This window comes from Danio rerio, chromosome 3, assembly GCF_049306965.1.
Source record: "Danio rerio strain Tuebingen ecotype United States chromosome 3, GRCz12tu, whole genome shotgun sequence".
NCBI lineage: Eukaryota > Metazoa > Chordata > Actinopteri > Cypriniformes > Danionidae > Danio > Danio rerio.
Window position 1 is genome coordinate 35,670,180 of NC_133178.1, and position 21,918 is coordinate 35,692,097.

The 21,918-nt window shown below is 36.8% G+C and overlaps 1 protein-coding gene across 3 annotated transcripts; it reads right to left on the reverse strand.

The window, feature by feature from the left end:
• Positions 1 to 668: 668 nt before the first annotated feature.
• abcc6b.2 (ATP-binding cassette, sub-family C (CFTR/MRP), member 6b, tandem duplicate 2) lies at positions 669 to 19,892 on the reverse strand. 3 transcript variants are annotated; one of them, XR_012401112.1, is made up of 32 exons: positions 19,677 to 19,892; positions 19,155 to 19,331; positions 17,890 to 18,015; positions 17,520 to 17,657; positions 16,321 to 16,446; positions 15,812 to 15,873; positions 15,572 to 15,703; positions 15,167 to 15,376; positions 14,351 to 14,528; positions 14,115 to 14,276; positions 13,051 to 13,143; positions 12,755 to 12,958; positions 12,519 to 12,665; positions 12,346 to 12,433; positions 9,577 to 9,646; positions 9,349 to 9,475; positions 9,098 to 9,274; positions 8,808 to 8,975; positions 7,272 to 7,452; positions 7,135 to 7,192; positions 6,930 to 7,047; positions 6,449 to 6,656; positions 6,273 to 6,358; positions 6,048 to 6,091; positions 5,761 to 5,960; positions 5,546 to 5,672; positions 5,357 to 5,458; positions 5,111 to 5,257; positions 4,866 to 5,024; positions 4,610 to 4,776; positions 4,321 to 4,515; positions 669 to 4,236 (listed from the first exon to the last, which is right to left on the reverse strand). XR_012401112.1 is itself a non-coding variant. In XM_003198146.7 (31 exons), the coding sequence occupies exons 1-31, from the start codon at positions 19,716 to 19,718 to the stop codon at positions 4,128 to 4,130; spliced, it is 4,509 nt and encodes a 1,502-aa protein (XP_003198194.2). In that variant the 5' UTR covers positions 19,719 to 19,892; the 3' UTR covers positions 669 to 4,127. The 3 variants fall into 3 exon arrangements, 2 of the variants coding, with proteins under 2 accessions (XP_003198194.2, XP_073800861.1); XM_003198146.7 differs by having other exon boundaries at positions 6,048 to 6,358; XM_073944760.1 differs by having other exon boundaries at positions 6,048 to 6,358; positions 14,351 to 14,602; positions 15,101 to 15,376.
• Between the last annotated feature and the right edge of the window lie 2,026 nt (positions 19,893 to 21,918).

Here is a 21,918-nt window from a genome sequence, read left to right on the forward strand (position 1 = left end):
TCCGATTTCCCCCACAGTCCAAACACATGCGTTATAGGTGAATTGGGTAGGCTAAATTGTCTGTGAGTGAGTATGGTTGTTTCCCAGTGATGGGTAGCGGCTGGTAGGGCATCCGCTGAGTAAAACGTAATGGATAAGTTGGCAGTTCATTCTGCTGTGACGACTGCATATTAATAAAGGGACTAAGCCGAAAAGAAAATGAATGAAAAGTATGAATTTGAGATTCGGCACAAAAATTAAAAAAATATAATAAAACTGCATTTTTTTTCTTAAAAGAAATAAAATAGTAATATATAGTAATATACAATATATATATATATATATATATATATATATATATATATATATATATATATATATATATATATATATATATATATATATATATATATATATATATATATATATATATACATACATATATATTTCTTTTTTTTAATTTTTTTTTTAAGAAAAAAAATGCAGTGTTATTATATTGTTTAAATTTTTGTGCCGAACCTCAAAACTGTCTTATGTTGTAAACTGCACAGTTTAATTAATGACAACTCTTTCAAATGAAAAACAATAATAATAATAATTAATGAATATTTAGCTAATTTATGCCTTTAGAATTTTTTTAAAGAACTGACAAAGACTCAATTTAAATAATAAATAAAAGAAAATATATCTGATTTGCTACATATTTTTATTAGGGTTGTGTATTGGCAAAGGCCTCACATTATGATACATATCTCGATACATGGGTCACGATACAATATGTCACAATATATTGTGATACAACAAATATTGTAATATATTGCAATAGTTTGTATTAGTATGTGTGTCATGTTATATTGACAACTTGATCAAGTCAACAGACGAATTACAATTCCAGTTTATTTTCTATCCATTTAAATTCATTAGAACTGCAGTGTGAACTCACTGAAATGTATTAAATACATATTGTGATTAAACACGTAACTAAAATGTATATGCCACTAAAGTCACATATAAATGAAATAAACAATTTGTAAACTAAAGCAAGTAAAAAAAATCAAATGCATCAAGTAAACATAAAATTGGAAGACAGTGCTCTAATATGCTGTAAACTATTTGAAACTGACTGACAGCGACTGACAGCATTGTGAACATTTTGCTGTAAAAACTGATTGCACAGGTAAATTGATGGCGTACACTAAACATTTTACATGCAACATGCCGGCCAGCTGTGCTGCTACGGTCATGTTTGACGTCTTGTGTTACAACGACAGGTCCTTCCATTTTATGTCCCATTCCTCCTATGCAGTTTTCAGTAACTCTGCAATGTTAGTTGAGTTAGACAGAAGCTTGTCAATGATGTTATCCAGTGTAGTTTGCCTCAAGAGGTTTCGGTTGAGGTCGCAGAACTGCTAATTCTTCTGTGTGGTGTCTTGTAAGTGATAAGTTGATAAGTTCGTAGTGTTTCCTGAATATTTTAAGATAGATTTGCAAAGCTGGAAATGGCATTTTTGTCTAATTCAGTACTCTTGTATAGTTTTAAAACCAAAGTGCAGCCACACGTCAGCTCTAAAAGCTGGAGGCGCCTTTATATTTTCCACCATGCTCACTTTTGGTTACCGGTATGTCTGATACCATACTACTTAGTGTTTTGTTGATAGTGAGTTACCGACATCTACTGGAGCAGAGGAGGAGGTTGTTTGGCCCAACTTAAATGATACTTCAGGTTGGACTATCGATACACTATTATGAAAGGAATTATCGCGATAGTTAGATCTATTGATATTTTTGCACAGCCCTATTTTATATGGTTTGTTTATAAGCATATGGTATTATTTGATATTTGTACAGTCGTAAAAGTTTTAAGTGCTCTTAGTTTCATAAATTAGCCTAATATGTAAAAAGGAAATAAACAATTTTATTTGTAAAGAATGTTTTATCTTATCCTTTATTTTACTATTTCGTACTTTTTGACATTTTGAGAGTCTGATTTATTTTCTAAGAGAGAGGAAAAAAGAAAAGGATATATAAATGTATATGTATTTGCTTTATTAATATATAAGTAATATCTAAACTACTAAGATAGTGTGTATGGATGTTTCCCAGAGATGGGTAGCAGCTGAAAGGGCATCCGCTGCATAAAACGTGATGGATAAGTTGGCGGTTCATTCCATTGTGGCGGCTGGGGATTAATAAAGGGACTAAGCCGAAAAGAAAATGAATAAAAACTACCAATTATTTTACTGAAGCTATTCATAGAATAAAATTTGCATATTCAAGTCTGACAGTCACACATGGTGTGTTAGAAAAATTAGAAATATACAAATGCAGTTATTGTACAGTACAAAATACATACTTATTTAAATTAAATTATTTAAACACAAACAAATTTTTTTATGAGAAAAAATGTGTGATTTCTTTTTTTTATGGACATTCCGTTACTCATTGAAATTTGGTGTCCAAAGATCAGGTCGTCATGGCCTCGTCATCAACCACTGCCCAAATCCATAAATTTACAGGAGTATGGCCTCAATTTTCTTATTTGGGCTGAGGCCAGCCAGGTTTTGTAGATTGGTACAAACGACTGAAATGCCTCTCTATCACAGTATGGCAGGGCACACCCTTATAAACAAGGTGAAGAGCTCTGTCTCCAGTAAGGAACTTGAGCCCCGTTTACACTAGTGCGTTTTAGTTTTAAAATGGCGTTTTAGATAAAAAATGATTCGCGTCCACACTAACGTTTCACCTAGCGTTTCTGAACATATCTAAGTCCACACTACGCCACCAAAAACGTATATCACGTGACCATTTGCGCACTCTGGGTATGCGCGTTCTAGTATAAACAGGAAGCATGTGTCTCGCTCGGCAATTGGTTATTGTTAGTCAACAAACGCTGGTTGAATAATGAACGCAATGGCAATGAAAGCAAGAGAGGTATTTTTGTGGACAGACGACGTAGTCGAGTTGTTACTAAACATAACAAATTAATAACTGCACAAGGGTGCCTAAAACAGACAATAGTGCAAACAACGCTCCCATTTCTGTGTCCATGTTGTTGTTTACAGTGAAGGCTGGTCTGCTGTCTTCCGGTGGCGTTAAAGCCATGTGTTATAGTCATGTGATAGGGGCTTGATGAATAAGGGAAGGATACGCAATGACACAAAAGACCCAATCAGGTAGTGAATCTAAGCAGCCCCGCCTCCATTTTCAGATGTCTCCGTTTTCCCCCATCCACACTGAAACGGAGCAGCAGGGTTTTGAAAATGAAAATGGCCTCTCCAGTGTTTCCAAAACGCTCCGTTTTTGGCTCTCGAAAACTCCGGCGCAGTGTGGACGGATGGCGTAACCGTAGCAAAACGTATGCGTTTTCAAACTAAAACACATTAGTGTAAACGGGGCCTTGGAGTAGAGCCGCTGCTCCACCTCGTCAAGGGAAGCCAGTTGAGGTGCCTGGGGCATCTGTTTTGAATGCCTCCAGGGGAGGTGTTGCCCACCAGAAAGGGGCCTAGGAGAAGCTCCAGGGCAAACTGGTTGCGTCTCTGCATACCAGGGAACATCTTGGAATTCTCCCAGAGAAGCTGGAGGAAGTGTCTGATGAGAAACTGCTGCCCCGTGACTCTGCTTTAAATACGACGTATTTCTCACATTGTAAATAGCTTTAAATAAATGCATGCTTCATTTGTAAGGGAATTTAGGTTTAAATGTGCTTAAATGAAATAATTAAGGAAAGGAATCCTGTCTAAGGAACTATAAGAATAAACTACAGTATTGAATGAAACTTTACTTTCATTTAAATTAGAGAAGATAAATACTGTCTGACTACCTGAAGAACTCTACGGTAAGTTGCTAAAGGTCACTCAAGTCTTTAAATGTTGAAATGAGATTACTGATTACTGAGTCTTTCTGATTTCGCACCTCAGACATCAGTGAAAGTACCAGCAGGCTAAAGCACACTACTTCTGTTGTACAGGAGAAAATGTGTACACCAGCTTTACTAGAACAACTATTGCATCCAAGTCCTCTTCATCCTGAGCTTTGTGCTTCACTTGAGTAGCCATCTATATATGCCATTTAGATATTGGTTATTCTACACCAATATTTTCATTGTCTCTCCTAAGTGAAGATACGATTTTGTCATTGATGGTGAAGGTTCACACCAGCCCAGCCTCTCGACACATTCGATAGAATTGACCATGCTGAGATATCAGGTTAGATGGAGAGTCTATCTCTGTGATGTTCCCTCTGTCCATCACAATTACCCTGTTGGCAAAAGGATTGAGTTAGACCACTGTCAATCGTCATAATCATATTCATTTCAGCATTTAGATTTACTCTCTGTTACACCTTGTGTAGTCCATGATGGTGTTGAGGCGGTGTGCAATGGTCAGAACTGTACAGTCCTCAAACTGGGTTCGGATGGTGGACTGTATCAGATTGTCCGTCTTTAGATCCACCGCTGCAGTGGCTTCATCCAAAACCAGAATCTTCGTCTTTCTGAGGAGAGCTCGAGCCAGGCAAATCAGCTGCCGCTGACCCAAACTAAAGGCCAGAGTATTTAGAGAGGCCAGGTGTAAGTCAACTTATGAATAAAACAACCCAAGCTAATAATTTGTGAGAAATCTAGAGTTTGTACCTGAGATTCTCTCCACCCTCTGAACACTCATGGTTGAGTTTGTCAGGCAAGTCAGACACAAAGGTCTTGAGATGTGCAAGTTCTAGAGATCTCCAAACCTCTTCATCAGTGTAGCGATCAAAGGGATCCAGATTTATACGTAACGAACCCGAGAACAGCACTGGATCCTAGGGCAAGAGGTGAGATTAAAATCAAGTCTTTTCCTAAAGTTTGTCTCATTTGCTATTAACTTCCTTTTTTTCATTTTCAGGTGTACCTGTGGGATGATAGTGATACGAGACCTCAGTTCATGCAGTCCAATCTCTGCTATGTTTATGCCATCTATAAAGATCTTTCCTTTTGCTGCCTCAAGGATACGAAAGATTCCAAGAGCCAGAGATGATTTTCCAGCTCCTGTTCTTCCCACAATTCCAACCTGATTGGATTTGATGAATGGCTTAGCATATATTAAATGATGAAATATGAAAAAATGTATTAAATTCCTCCAATTGTTATATTTACTTTTTCTCTCTCATTGACACTGAGGGAAATTTCTTTCAAGGCCCAGTCAAGACCCTTGCGATACTGAAGTCCATATGCCTGGAATCCAATAGATCCGGATCTGGGCCAGTCAGACGGGAGTGGACTGTCCTCGAATGTCCATGGTGCCTGTGCCAACACAAAACAAACTTGGTAATCTCAAGAATAACCATACACATTTAATTTGGTCACTCATTGCAAGGAAATTTATTGCAGAAACAGCACTACCTCTTTTGCCGTTTCAGCATATTCTTTCACTCGCTCAACAGACACAATGTTGTTTTCTACATCAGTCCATGACCGCACAATCCAGCTTAGAATCCCGGTGACCTGCAGTGTGAATTGCCTTTAGAATTTCTTGTATGAAATGCTGACAACATGCATTTTTCCAAAGCTTTTTAAGACAGAGTTTCCTACCTGGAGAGAGTGAGACACAGCTAGCCCCACTGTTCCAGGACTTAAAGTTGCCCTTCCCATAACAGATAGGATAGCTGCAGCAAGGACCAGCAAGTTACCCAGGAACTCTAGATTTACTGCCAGCCACCTATTAAAATAACATTACAAATATTGTAAAATGTTAGATGGAATGGCTGGACATGCAACAAAGAATGAATAAGCAAACTGAATCTGACCTTGAAGCTACAAATCTTGGGAAGTAGGACGTTTGATTGAGGTCCACTCGACAGTTAGCCTGAAGAATGAATCTAGGCTGTTCACCAAAGGCCCGGATCACACTGGCTCCTTGGACTGTCTCATTGAAATGAGTATAAATGGGTGAACGACTCACTGACTCTAGTCTTCGCAACTGGCAGGATGTGGCAACATAGAAACTCTAAAAACAAAGTGGAATTTGTCAGATAAATTACAAATGCTCCTTGTTTTAATTTCCTTGTTTTCTGGGTTATCATTAGTAGCATACCTGGATAAAGGCATAGAGAAGAGTCAACGGCAATATGATCACTCCTGCAAATGGAGTTGCCATCAGCACGATAATGCAAACCTCCAGAAGTTTGAACACATAGCCTAGCATGATCTTCAGACCATGAGGGATCATGCAATCAATGGCGTCTATCTCTTTTGAGAAACGATTGAGAAGGTTACCACTAGGTGTACTTTCAAAGAATGACATGGGAGAGTGAAGTACGTTGTTCAGAAGGTCCAGATGAAGTTGCCGGGATGCAATTATTCCTCCAAGGGATATTGCTACAGTAGTCCCGAAAATTGCAATTCCTGCAATAAATGATCACAGTTAATGTTCAAGAGAACTCTACAGACCAAGGATACTAGATGCCTGTTGAAGAAACCTGAGAGAATGCAAACCTTGAGCAAAGCCAAGAGCTCCATATACACCAAGCTTCAGATCAGTGTTAACCTGTGTTCCATTTATAACCGGGTCATCTGCCCACAAACTGAGCCAGTAGTTGTAAGCCAGTGAAGCAACTTGCTGGAACGCATAGAGGAAGATGATGGGGATTATGAAGGCCAAGCCGATGGTCCTGAAGTACTCCACATACATCTCCAGTTTCACCTATGTGACCCATTATGAAGAAGAATGTGTGATGAACAGCACTTTGGATTATGTTTAGCATGTAAAGTCTATAATATAGTGTTCAGAACAATGAAGCTTAAAGGTCTGTCATCAGAAGTTAAAATTAGATTTCTGTGGTGACACGAGTATCTAAAACCCTTGTCACTGAAAATTAACCTGCCACCTTATCGTTACACTTAAGTTACAATTAAAGGTATATTTTGATGTTTACCCTTAGCTTGTAAAGTCTGCGGATGTGGCTGTACTGCTTACCCGGCCTGTATGTGCTTTGTCAGCTTGGGTTAGTCTGCCAACTTCATCCCTGTCCTGATTCAGTTTTGGGTCAGATATTGCTTCCATGGTTTGTATACTTGCACTTCCCAAATCTCCCCTTCATTAAAAAAAAGTTGACAGGAAGGTGAATATGTGCTTTTCAACGAATGTAAAAGTTGCATTTTTAAAACTTGGTTACTTTTACCTGATGAGGTCAGTAGAGAAGTCTTTTATGCTTAGGAAAGATACTGATTTCCTGGTTCCTAAAACCAGATGCATCTGCATTTTTTAACAATGTTAACAAATAAAGTGTTACCATAGTAGCTGGAAACTCTATCTTACCTTTTAGGGTGGCACTTTCCTTGCGTTCACTAACAGAAAAAGCCTTAAGCTCTGCAAAGGCATTCTTTCTGCTCAGAAGCTCGGCATAAGAGCCCATCTCTTTGATTTCTCCATCTGCCATCACCAGGATCAGGTCTGCTTGGGGCAGAAAGCTGAGCCCATGAGTCACCAGAACACGAGTCTGTTTTTGCAAGGAATACAGAACATGATCAATCAAAAGATTTTATACATATTGTCAAACGTTTGGGAGATTTGATTTTACAGTACATAAACATGAAACCTTTTGTGTTTAACACTTTCCCCACCATTGACAATGAATTTGCTACAGGTTTTCTGTGATGTTGGCTTAAAGGGTAGCGATAGGGTAAAGCCATATTATACTACTGTTTATATATATATATATATATATATATATATATATATATATATATATATATATATATATATATATATATATATATATATATATATATATATATATATATATAAAATTATGCTGTTTTTTACAGTATAAAAATTCACTGCGCCTATGGGAGAGTCTTCATATTATCCAAAAAATAAATAAATAAATAAACCTTTGTGCACACATGCACATACATTATTCACTCACTGGCCACTTTATTAGGTACACCTGTCCAACGGCTCAAAGCAGTATGCAAATTTCTAATTAGACAATCACATGGCAACAACTCATTTGTCAAGACATTGTCAAGACCATCTGCTGCAGTTAAAACTGAGCATAAGAATGGGGAAGAAAGGTGATATAAGTGACATTGAATGTGGTATGGTTGGTGCTAGACGAGCTGGTCTGAGTATTTAAGAAATTGCTGATTTACTGGGATCATGCACAACCCTTTCTAGGGTTTACAGAGAATGGTCCGAAAAAGAGAAAATATCCAGTGAGCGCCATTGCAAATGTCTTGTTGATGCCAGAGGAGCATGGCCACACTGGTTCTAGCTAATAGAAAGACAACAGTAACTCAAATAACCACTCATTACAACCGAGGTATGCGGAAGAGCATCTCTGAATGCACAATATAGCAACAGAAGAGCACACCAGGGGCCACTCCTGTCAGCTAAGAACAGGAAACGTTGCCTGGTGTAAGGAGTCGATTTCTGCTGTGAAGTTTGGATGGTAGGGTTAGAACTTGGTCTCAACAACTTGAAAGAATGGATCCATCCTGCAATGTATAAATGGTTCAGGCTGCTGCTGGTGGTGGTGTAATTATGTGGGGGATATTTTCTTGGCACACTTTGGGCCCATTAGTACCAATTGAGCATCACGTCAATGCCACAACCAACCTAAGTATTGTTGCTGAACATGTCAAAAGGCAAAAGGGGGCCTACTGCATACGTGTGTGCATGTGTAATAAACTTATATCATATCTCTTGAAGTAAATTAGTCATAGTCACTACCATAGAAAATTGTGTCATTGCCGTTCAGTTGTGGACTTATATACTTTAATTTAGAATATAGCATTTTCTATATTAGAATTGACATATTTTTGTTCATCCTATTTATATTTTAAATTGTACCTTATTTTTAAGAGATCCATTAGGTCCAATGACTTTTTCAAAGATGTGTTGACCCACATGTGCATCCACCGCTGACAAGGGATCATCCAACAGATAGATATCAGAATTCCTGTATACTGCTCGTGCCAGACTTACTCTCTGTTTTTGACCTCCTGACAGATTTAACCCCTGTGAACATTGTAAAAATGTAGTTAGCATTGTCTCTTGTGATACGATGCATATTTGTAATGTATAAGCTCACATTTAATAGCTTTTCCCACAATACATAAAAACTAATCCATATTATGCACCTTCTCTCCAATCTCTGTTGCATCTCGTGCAGGAAGGATCTCTAAGTCTGGTAGGAGGGCACAGGCTTCCAGTACTTTCTGGTACAAACTGTCTTTCTTCTCACATCCAAACAAAATGTTGTCTTTAAGAGTGGCATTCTGGATCCATGCTTGCTGAGGAACATAACCCACAGAGCCCTAAAAGAAAGTGTTAGCAAAATTATGTATTTAATGGATGCAAATATATATTTTAATGATGTTCCTACATTTACCGTGATTGTGATGTGGCCACTTTTCTTTTCCATTTCTCCAAGCATTGCAGACAAGAGAGAGGATTTTCCACTGCCCACATGACCAACTACAGCCACCAGTGAACCTCGCTGAACTTTGACATTGATTCTGAAATGAATTGTTGCCAGATTTTAATCTATAGGAATGATGGACCTTCAGAGATCTTTCAGCAGGTGTTATAAGTAAGTTATAAATATGTTTAAATCTACCTCCTGAGACATGGTGTGCTGTCTTTAGACCAGCTGAATGTGCCATTGTTAATAACAACACTTTCAATATCTGAAAGAGAAATAAATAGAGAGCCAATGAGTTTTTTCTTCAAGAAAACTGACGTTTTATAGACAACTTGTTCTACAGTATATAATGTTTTTAAGTCATTCATTGAAGCTGGATTCCTTCTTTTAAAATATAAAATAGCAACCTAGAGCAGAATATTCAGAATATCTTCTCACATTTATATGAAGAAAGAAAATCATACAGGTGCAGAACGGCAATAAGACGAGTAATTGATGACAGAAATATACAGTTAGGTCCAGAAATATCTGAACATCTGACACAATTCTAACATTTTTGGCTCTATAAACCAACACAATCTATTTGAAATTAAACAAACAAGATGTCTTTTAACTGCAGACTGTCAGCTTTAATTTGAGGGTTTTTACATCCAAATAAGGTAAAGGTTGTAGAAATTACAACAGTTTGCATGTGTGCCTCTCACTTGTTAAGGGCCCAAAAGTAATTGGACAATAATAATCATGAATCAAACTTTCTTTTTTTAATACATGGTTGCAAATCCTTTACAGTCAATTACAGCCTCAAGTCTGGAACACATAGACATCACCAGAAATTGGGTTTCATTCCTGGTGGTGCTCTGCCAAGCCTCTACAGCAGCTGTCTTCAGTTCCCGCTTGTTTTTGGGGCATTTTGCCTTTAGTTTTGTCTTCAGCAAGTTAAATGCATGCTGAATGGGATTCAGGTCAAGTGATTGACTTGGCCATTGCATAACATCCCACTTCTTTCCCTTCAAAAACTCTTTGATTGCTTTTACAGTATGCTTTGGGTCATTCTCCATCTGCACTGTGAAGCCCCGACCAGTGAGTTTTGAAGTATTTGGCTTAATAGGAGCAGAAATTATTGCCTGATACACTTCAGAATTCATACTGCTGCTTTTGTCAGCAGTCACATCATTAATAAATACAAGAGAACCAGTTCCATTGACAGCCAAACATGCCCATACCATGTCACTACCACCACCATGCTTCACTGCTTAGGATCATGAGCAGTTCCTTTCCTTCTCCATATTCTTTTCTACCCATCACTGTTACAAGTTGATCTTGATCTCATCTGTCCATAGGCTGTTGCTTCAGCACTGTGAAGGCTTTAGAACTCTAATCTGACCTTCCTGTTTTTGAGGCTCACCAATGGTTTACATCTTGTGGTGAACCCTCAGTATTCAATCTGGCGAAGGCTTCTCTTGGTTGTTGACCTTGACACACAAACACCTACCTCCTGGAGAGTGTTCTTGGTCTGGCCAACTGTTGTGAAGGGTGTTTTCTTTACCAGGAAGTGAATTCTTTGGTCGTCCACCACAGTTGTTTTCTGTAGTCTTCCAGGTCTTTTAGTATTGCTGAGCTCACTGGTGCGTTCTTTCTTTTTAATGCTCCAAACTGTTGTTTTGGCCACACCTAATGTTTTTGCTATCTTTTTTGATGGGATTGTTTTGTTTTTTTAGCCTAATGATGCTTGCTTGACTGATAATGACATCTCTTTGGATCTCATCTTGAGAGTTGACTGTAACAGATTCCAAATGCAAATAGCATGCTTGAAATTAACTCTGGACCCTTTATCTGCTCATTGTAATTGGGATAATGAGGGAATAACACACAACTGGCCATGGAACAGCTGAGAAGCCAATTGTCCAATTACTTTTAGACTCTTAACAAGTGGCGAGTAACAAGAGGAAAGTCTTGTAATTTCTACAGCATTCACCTGATTTGGATGCAAATACCCTCAAAATAAAGCCGCAGTCACACTAGGGTTACGCTTGCGAAATTCTATTGTATAGCACTGCAAAAAAGGGGTGGGATTAAACAAAATGACATTTTAAAAAGTGAGCGTTTTGTCCATATTTAAAATTTTCTTTCCAGACAGATCATGTATTGATTGGTCTCATGCAGTTAAGTAATGCGATTTCCCAACTTGCAACTTGACCCACGAACTTGCATTGTCGGTCTGACGCATTCGCATGCGTATAAATTGAAGTCTACGGGGAGAAAAGTCCAGTGTGACCACAGCTTTAAGCTGACAGTCTGCAGTTAAAGCTTGTCTTGTTCGTTTCATTTCAAATCCATTGTGTTGGTGTGTGGAGCCAAAATTTTATAATTGCATCAATGTTCAAATATCTATGGACCTAACAGTAATTTGGGGTGATGCATCTCTATACTGTGTGAATAAAAGCTCATAAAGCCATACCACATGGTAATAAGGCAACAGTGTGACAATTCTGGTTAATGCGTTTACATAAAAAAAAACCCATGCATTAACATAAGCCTGGCTTTGTTATTAAAAATAAAGCGAAAGCCTGGAGCTTTTCATTTATTTAATACAAAAAATATTTTTAATAAATCGGATATACAAACAGATCTTTAACACAAAATGTGGAAAACAGTTACATAAATATTGCTGAATTAAAGTGCTTAAATGATGAAGGCCTACACAACTGAGCTTGTCTTGCAAAAGATCTGCAAAAATATTCCTCAAGATGGGTGGTTTTGGTGAAATCAGTAACTCATTATTTGTTTATTTATATATTTCAATAATGGTTTTGGTTATGCCCTCCTGCTTTAGAATTCTTCCTTCACACTGATAGGGCAAACATCTCTTTATTGCACAACATGTAAAAATGTTCCTCTTATGAGGCATATAAGTGTTTTACATCATAGAAGAGTCTGAAAACACTGAAAAGCTAATGCACTCACTGGGATTGTATGGAACTCTCTGCACGCTATCAAGTTTCAGCTCATCTTGATCGAGAAACGTCCCAAGACGTTTGAGAGAAACCACCACCTTAGAATTGAGAAAAACAAATATTTCTCTAAATAAAGTGCTTTAACATTATAATACATATAGTGCATATATTACTGATGCTCACCTGCATAGTAGTGCTCATTGCAATTGGCAGTTGACTGAGTGGAGCTTTAAGTATGTTGATAAGAGCCATGGACACAAAGATTTTCTGAGCATCCAGAACATGCTTATCATCAATTAGCACATACACCCCGAACATGGCAAACGCAATCTGTAGGCAAAGTAGAGTAAGCCATATAATTATATAAATGTTAGGATTATTTGAAAAAATATGGTTTTGCTGATGTCTCTGAAATATACCAATAATGTTGATGAGTTAAAGGAGGCGATGGAAACGGAGTAAAGTATCTGGGACTTCTTCAGAGCATTCAGCTCTTTTTCCCTGTATCCCAGCACTCGCTCTCTGAAGGCCTTTTCCCAGGCATAAAACTTAAGGATCTTTATGCCACTCAAGATTTCGTTCATCAACTTTATGCGTTCATCCTTATGTTTCATCTGGACCTCCTGAAAGCAGTAAATGCATGCGAGTTCAGAATATCTGTAGACTTGAAGCAGATTGACGACACTGTGTCTCAGTGGAACAACATGGACAATACCTGGAGCTTGCTTCTCATTTTGGCAATAAACCCATTTAAAGGAAAGATGAGTATCACAGTGGTGATGCCAGCCAAGGTGGATGGACCGAGATGCTGCACAGGGGCGAGACATTGAAAGAATTAAAAAATTAGAAAATTTTGTCATTAACAACATTGAAATTGATTTACTCTCAGAAAAAACTGCAAAATTATACTTTAACGTACAAAACAGCTTGCCACTGGGTAAAGATTCTAAATGTGTACTCATTGTCCTTCAATCTAGGCTTTTACGTGAGGTGGAAATACTCCTATGCGTATATATTTTTATCTTTATTTGTGATTAAATAACAATATTGGAAATTAAAAACTAACAGAAACAATAATAAAACAAATGAAGTAATTAATTATGTCGAATAAGTACATACAATGAAATGAACATTTTTATATTAAGGTAACTGTGATTCTGTGAATGGTGGAAAATCGTCAGAAAAGGTCATTACATGGTGGAAGGAGTCTCATCTCTCACACTACATGGCATCCCCATCTCCAGACAGAATCTCAGTGCTCTATTGTCTAGTGTTCAGTTCTCTTAGTGTTCTTTTTTACTATTCTAGACGGCCAGAGATGGTCATTACATGGTGGAAGGCAAATGCAGCCAAGTCACGAGGAATAGGCTCAAACATCCTCTAAGTATAGCAGAACTGTTCATAGAAGTGGCCACATTCAGAAAATAAAACCCTGTGAATGTACAAGGTGATGCTCATGTAGCTGCCGTGCAGATATCTGAAAGAGGCACTCTACATATTGCTGCATCAAAAGTAGTGGAATGATATTTACACTATATGCTTCAAGAGTAGAGTCTGCCACCTAATGAGCAAGCTTTTTGGATGAGGTTGCACAGAAATAGCTGGTCAGTGGCACATCACCATGGTAAAGTATACTTTGCATAATTTTTGTAACTCATACATTTTTTTTTTTGATTATTTGAGCTCTGTCAGAATTGTCACTTGCTCAATATTACCTTGCCATTTTTGGTAAAGCATAGAGATGACTAGGGTTATTTCTATAGAAGCATCTGTTCTTACCTGCCAGAGGAAGAAAAGACACAAGGCGATTTCAATGGGTGCCAGCCACAATGCATTAAAGTACATTACGAAATCCACAAGTTTTTGGGTGTCAGCTGAAACCAAGTTCACTATCTCTCCGACTGTACATGTCTTGCGGGCTGCACTGTTGATGACCAGAGACTGTGGACAACCAGAGTAAATGTAAGACCCATTTATTGCCTCTTTGCATTTGCTAGTAAACACTTAAGATTTACCTTCCGGTACACCAGGCCCATAACTGCAGTTTTAACCCTCATGCCAACTGTTAAGCAGGTATACATGTACTGATGGTTAAATAGGGACTGCAGACAAGACAACAGGAACAGAGAAAAGGCGAAGAGGTAACCCTTCCACAAGGGGGCATCTTCATCCCTCACATAGCCAAGCAGTAAACTGAAGAACAAGAACAAACATTATTATGATTTACTGAGACCCAACGATTAGCATGCCATTATATATGTACAGTACTGTGCAAAGGTTTTAGACCACCATTACATTTGTTGTTTTAGTGATGGTATCGTAACAATATATAATTATTTAACATGTTTTATATTAAAATACAACCAGAACATAGAAAGATAGAGTCGGATTTTTTGTTTTGTTTAAGACCTTTCATTCATTCATTTTCTCATTGGCTTAGTCCCTTTACTATTAGACTTTGTGAATGGCAAGGTGTAAATAAGTTCATGTTTATTATAGATATGTCATTTAATTATAGACATCTCTTTGTTTAAAGTAGAATTTGTATTTGTCAATTTAATGTTTTGTGTTTGTAAAAGAAATGAATCCATTTATTCAGCAAGAATCCATATATTTTATAAGCTAATCATAATTTTAGATTAATTACACTAGATTGAAGGCTGGATTAATAATGCTGAATATCACAAACATAAATGATATTTTAAAATGCTTTAAAAACTTTTACTTTTATTGCATTTATTTATTGCTGTGTTTTAATTTAATACATGCAGCCTTGGTGAGCTGATCATTGCTTTTAGTTTTCAATGCTGGATCATTGCTGCTGCTCTCACCTTAGTACTTGTGGGATGGAGAACATCAAAGCATCTTGGATGACAAGAAAGAGAGTCCCAGTCAGAAAGTAGGGGCTGAATATTTTGGCCAGTGTCCTAAACAGAACAAAACCTGTACACTGTTCCTTAAAGAGTTTTCTGAACAGCTGCTTAACACAGGAACTCAGCTTAAAACCAAGTGTTTGCGCTTCATTCAGAGAGCTCTTTTTCCTGTGGAGGAATGATCAGACACACATGTAACTAGCCAGAAACATTGTAATCACTGCTGGAATAGTTATAATCTTAATTAAACATTCTTGAATCCAAACATTTTTTGGAGTAAATATTCAATGTTGGCACAACAATTAATAAAATCATCATCTCAGAATGGAAAACGTGCATTTAAGGACATAGCAGGTGTCTTACTGTTGCAGTTTGGCCCATTGTTTTGCCCACTCTTTTTCTAGATCACAGATGATTTTTTCAGATGTGTCCTCTTCTCGTAGAGACCAGAGATCTTCAGCTTTTAAAGGTGAGCGGTAGCCCTTCACCACCAGTCTGTGGAGCACAAATATCTGCATTTCTCAGTATATCAGTGATCTTTTATTCTCCAAAGCTTTTCAACAATCTCAGAAGTCCAGAAAAGAGACAGAGAGGCGACTCTACCTGCCGTACCACCAGAAAAGTAATTTTGACAGGAAAGAGGCATCCTCAACTGGACATGGGTTCTAGTGAAAAAAACAAGGTATTAGCAATTTTAACTATTTACCAAACATTTAAAAAATCAGAAAGGTGACACCTTTCAACGAGCTGTTCATAAGACTGTCATGAAGCCTAATATAATATACAGAATGCAGATATTAGAGTTTAGAAAAGACTTTAGCTTAGAATAAGTTTGGCACAAATAGTGCACAGCGACAGTGCAGTACACTGGATGTACGATGGATCTGACGCTCAAACTCCTTCATGAGCTGGTCAGGATACTCATGTGGACGCATCAATTACAAACATGCTTAAAAGAACCTAATCCCCGCCAATTGACTGAGAGCTCTGTGTTTTTTCAGACATGAAAACAGGGAGCGGTAGAGTCTAGAAATGACACACATGCGAATCAACCCCTTCAAGTAAAGTGTTACCAAATAATAAGTTCGGTCATAACATTGATGAAGCTGTACCTTCACATATACAGGTTTAAGAGTGTCTGGCCGCTGGTCAGCGAAACAGCTGAGGATGAGCTGTGCCAGCTGAAGAGAGAAGAATGTGAAAAATGCCGCAAATCTCATCGGATCTGCAGAGAAACCCTGTAAAACACATGACTGGTTATCAGTAGGATGTAGACAGCACTTTACACAGAGACGGTACACTCATTTTAATAATTCAATTCATGTTTATTTCTATTTTACAATGTAGATTGTGTCAAAGCAGCTTAACATAGAAGTTCTAGTAAATTGAAACTGCTTCGGTCCAGTTTGTCAGAGTTTAAGTTCAGTTTAGTTCAGTTCAGTGTGGATTAAATTTCACTGCTGAAAGTCCAAACACTGAAGAGCAAATCCATCGATGCGCAGCTCCACAAGTGCAAACCAAGCAAGCCAGTGACGACAGTGGCGAGAAACAAAACTTCATTAATTGACTGCTAAAGCATGATTTCTTACCTATTACAATTTCATACTGAAGAAGAAGAACTTACCTTTTTTTCAAAGAATCTTAGAGCCAGTTTTGTACCATATTTAAGTATGGTGCTTTGACCTTTTGAGTTAAGGTTTATTCATTTTTTAGTCAGCACTTCTTAGCACAAAATGACTACCACAGTTTTATTATTTAAAAATGATAGGATTTGATTTTCCACTCTGTTGAGATCACCAATCAAGTACACAGAGTGATCAGGTACACATTTGCCAGGGATTTCTTAAGGAGTCATTCACTACATAATAAGCTTCATTATTCCTGTGTGGTTTCCATATTAGAATACTTTTATGAGGCCACTATAGATAACTTTCTCTGAATTTTTACAATCTGTGCTGAATTTACTCATAAAACTATGATAAAACTATCTTTTAATTACTGCATTATTATTAATAAATTACATGTACTCATGTAAATGTAGAATATTACTTGTTGACTGAAATAGTATGTTATTGATAGCGTTAGTAAAATAAGTTATGCGTACTTGTAAAATTACTTGTACTAGTTGAACTTCAGTTGTGAGATGATCACAATAAAGTGTCAGCAGACATTGAGAAGACTGAAACTCTAATGACTACAAGCTGATGTAGTTAATGATCATCAGCGGGACAAAGGTGACATTTAATAATGTGTTACCCATAATCAATTATTTTGTTATACCACTGTGGGATAATAGTGTTGATGTACAGACCTCCTTTATGTTGGCTTGTATGTTGGCTCTGAGAGGCACCAGTGAGCAGACCACCGAAAGCATCCAAAACAGAAAGAGAAACACAGAGGAACGAAAGCCCCTCAGCCTTTCTAAGTGGATCATCAACATCACCAGTATCTGAGGACACAGTGGGGTCAGTTTAGAAACATCCAAAAACATTTTGGAGCATTTGACCATATTTTTAAACAATTTGAATTATGACTTTAGACTTAATGTTTTTCTGAGTTTCATGTTTCATAACAATGAAAATTTTGAAATAGAGTCATTTGAATCTTAATACCATATACTTTTAAATAATTTACATATAGTTATCAATGTGGAGGTTCAGAATATTAATAGTGTGATTTACCATGGTAAGGCTACGGATAATAGGGCTCAGGAGAAAGACCATGAGATGCTCTATGTCTCTGCTTCTTTCCACCAGCAGGTAGACCGTCTCCAAAAAACCAATGGAGGCCAGACAGAGAGCCAAACCCTACAAGATGTGCACAAAAACATGTGAGCAACACTATTCTGTCATTCCCTCAACAAATGTTTTACTTGCATGTCTATTCTAATGTTGGGGGACGGTTGAGTCTTTGATGCTTTTCAATTTATTCTATCATTTATTTATTTAAATATATGTAAAATAGTTTGTTATTGTGAATTGTCTATATAATTTCTTCTCACATGATTTTTTACAAATCAACCTAACATTGGGATGACTCGGATGACACTACACTGCAAAAAATGCTTTTTTTAAATCTTGATTTTTAAAAAAATCTTACTTTTGTCCAAATATCTAAAAATTCTTAAATTATCAGTATTTTCTAGACAAGCAAAAAAAAATTCCTGTTTTAAAAAACTTAAAAAACTTTTTTTTTCTTAAAACAAAATAATAATGCAAAATAATCTTCCAATGGGGTAAGCTAAATAATTTTGCTTTCCCTTTTGACATAAGATTATTTTGCTTACCCCATTGGCAGATTTTTGTGCTTGTTGTAAGGAAAAACTGACTTAATTTTGACATATTATTTCTTAAAACATGACAATGTATTTTGCTTGTCTAGAAATGCTTCTTAATTTAAGCATTATTTGATATTTGGACTAGAAACAAGACAAACAATCTTTAAAAAAGGCTTTTTTGTGGTCTAGTTATTCTAACTAAAAGTATTTAGTGCACTTTTGTGGTCTTTACTGTGAACATTTACTGTTAACCAGCACATTTGAGCAACTTAATTCATTCTTGCAGAATAAAATGTTCAATTATTTAAGGAGAGAGAGATCTTTCTGACCCTAAACCTTTTCACCAGTATTGTTTTCCCTATTAGACTTGACTTACACACACTTAAAATTTGGGTTCTTTATTGGGTTCGATGAGAGAACCTTTAGTCTTTACCGTACAGTTGCATGAAATGTTCTTTGTTGTTGAAACAGGTTCTTTATGATATTTAGATGGTAAGATCTTTGAACAGAAGGGTCAAAAAAAGGCATTCAAAATCACATTTGTGCACCTTTTTATTTAGGGCAGCTATGATGTGATATGATCTGTTTATCTGTTCTTCCCACAGAATTAATTTCTTGTCTTTAGAAAGGCATTAGGATAAAAACTAGAACGTGACTAGTATTACTTACCATCTTGGCACAGCAGAGGCTGGATATAGATATGCGTCCATTGTAATAGAATTTGAGATACAAGCAGTAGAAAGGGGCACAGATCCAGAGATAGAAACAAGGGAACCACACCAGTATCGTGTGCTGGAAGCACTTTGTGAGGTCTGGATGTTCTGTGTACCACGTGACGTTCCAATCCTGAAACATTAAACCATTAGACCTCTGAAACTCCTTAACATGTAACATAAGGAATTATAAATATCTACACAGGCATAATTATCTATAGACCTGAGTTCAAGTTAAACGGTTATTTTTTTATCAATTTGTGAACTAGAGAAAACTATTTTCAAATATTGGAAACTACAGAAACAGATAAAATTAAGATGCCCTGTATTTTCTTCAGACATTTAATACTGCAAGAAAATGTTAGCTAGTTGGTTCAGCACACTACAGAAAGCATGATCGTGTCAGACTAGACAGCAGTCTCCTAACTCCTCATGTGCCTGCAAACTGGCAGATCTCGCCAACTGGTCTAAGACTTACCCAGAGAGGGTCCAGGCCACTGAGACTGCAGAGGGTGTCCATCCAGACTCCACTCTTTTTCCCTTCCTCAAGTAAATCCCTCAGCAGTGTCTCACTCTCCTGCAAGTGTCGTCTCTGCCGGCGAAGTAAGCGTGTTTGATAGTAGTTGTCCCTGTGTGTGTTTCAGACCTGCTTTTTTGGCCCCTCCTGACTTGTGTCTCGTCTGAGCTACAATCTAAAATCAGGTTTGTGTAACCATCTGGTCACACCTCACTCTGCTTTAGGTCTTGCCTCTGTAAACTTCCCAATCCCACCCTCACGTGGAAGCATATTAGTAGCAAAATCAATTTAGCAAAGTTCTCTACAAAACGGCAATGCAATATGTAAAATACTAGTGTTAATATTGTTAAATTTAGCATTTTCTATGACATAAAGTATGTGCTATATTATTTACATTTGCCATTTACAACAACAGTTTTGATATTATATACTAACTTTAGCACTTTATAAATTGGAAAATTCAACTGAAAGTGGAATACGCAAATTGAATAAATGTGTGTAACGTAAATTTTATGTGCCCCTTTTTCATTTAAACTCAGGGTTAGGAAAGAAGAATTGCAGTTTCATAATTAGACCTTGTGTGGGATGTTTTAGTAAAATGAAATATCTATTTCAAAATTAATTCAGAACCAAATGTATAACAAAAATGTCTCAAAATTGGATGTAAATGTATTTGAATGCATTGGCACTGACAGTCAAGATTTCTGAAAAATCAAATCAATTAATGTCAAACAAACAGAACAAATACAATCATAAACACAGAGACAAGCAAAATGTAAATATTAAAAAAGCACAGGAAATATACTCAGAAACAGACAATGCCATGGGATAGCAAAAACAAAAATAATGCAGTGAAATTACATCTTAAACAGACGCGAAAGATGAATATAAAGAGACAGTTTTCATTGCTTTTGGATTAATAGAATTTTAGATAGTTTCCAAACATTGGTCAAGGTCAATTCTGAATAAACCAAATAAAGGTTTAGAGCCAATAAACATTTATAAATGTGACACTTGGCTAACAGAAAACCCAAAAAATCTTTAAAACAAATAGAAAAGTCACATATAAAATAAAACTGAATAAAAACAATACGAAAGCAAATGAATGAAGTCTTTCTCCAAAGAGCGATGAAAGGAGTAATTCACATCAACATCAGACTTATATTTCTGAAGAAAGGCATTGGTTGGATTACATTTGTGAATTATTATTTATTTTACTTCATTGGTAAGCAGATGTTTTGAGAAATGCATTTTCATAATGGCTAGATCGCACACAAATAATTTAACCGGTTCTTCTTAGTGAACCAGTCGAATGAGTCATCACCTTGAATACTCACCTGAAAGTTTCACAATATTCTTACACACAGCGCAAGGATGCATCTACAAGAAACCAGTTTCCCCAAAAACCCTGAAACCAGTTTTTTTGACGTGAGAGTGAGTTTTTTTTTTTTTACATTCTATAGCACGGGTCACCAAACTTGTTCCTGGAGGGCTGGTGTCCTGCAGAGTTTAGCTCTAACGCTACAAACACAATTGAACATTCCAATAAAGGTTGTATTAGGTATTATTGAAACCTCCAGGCAGCTGTGTTAATGAAAGGTGGAGCTATACTCTGCAGGGACCCTTTAGAATAGAAATTAGAGACCCCTGGTCAATGATGTGTGCATATACATTGCTCATTTTCTATCAGCTGGTCTGTCCTTGCGTCAGTTTTCTTTTCACAGTAGATTAGTCCAGGTTTTACATTGTTAAATAAGCTAGCTCAAGAATGTTGACATGATTTTTTATGTATTTATTAATAATACATGTACAGATGAATTAGATTCAAAGATCAAGGTCAAAGTTTTTTTTTTTTTATTGTTTTTTATTGTTATTAATGTTGCTCAATGTAATGAACCTTAGTTTGAATGTAGATTAGGATTCGATATTTTTGTTCAATCTATTGTGTTTATGATGTTTAAACCCAAAAACCTACAACAGTAACCTGCTGGGTTCACTCCAACCCTCCTACCCCTTACCGTACAGTACTTGAAAAAATAATAATCTGTATTTATTGTTGTACAGGGTCACAAACAATAACAATTTAGTTTCAGTCTCTTCCACAGTTTACTGGTTTCTTAGCTTTAAGTTTGTCTACAATGATTTTCCAAAGAATTTAAATCAGGTTTAGATCAGTACTCTTTGCTGGCCATTTAATTTCAGA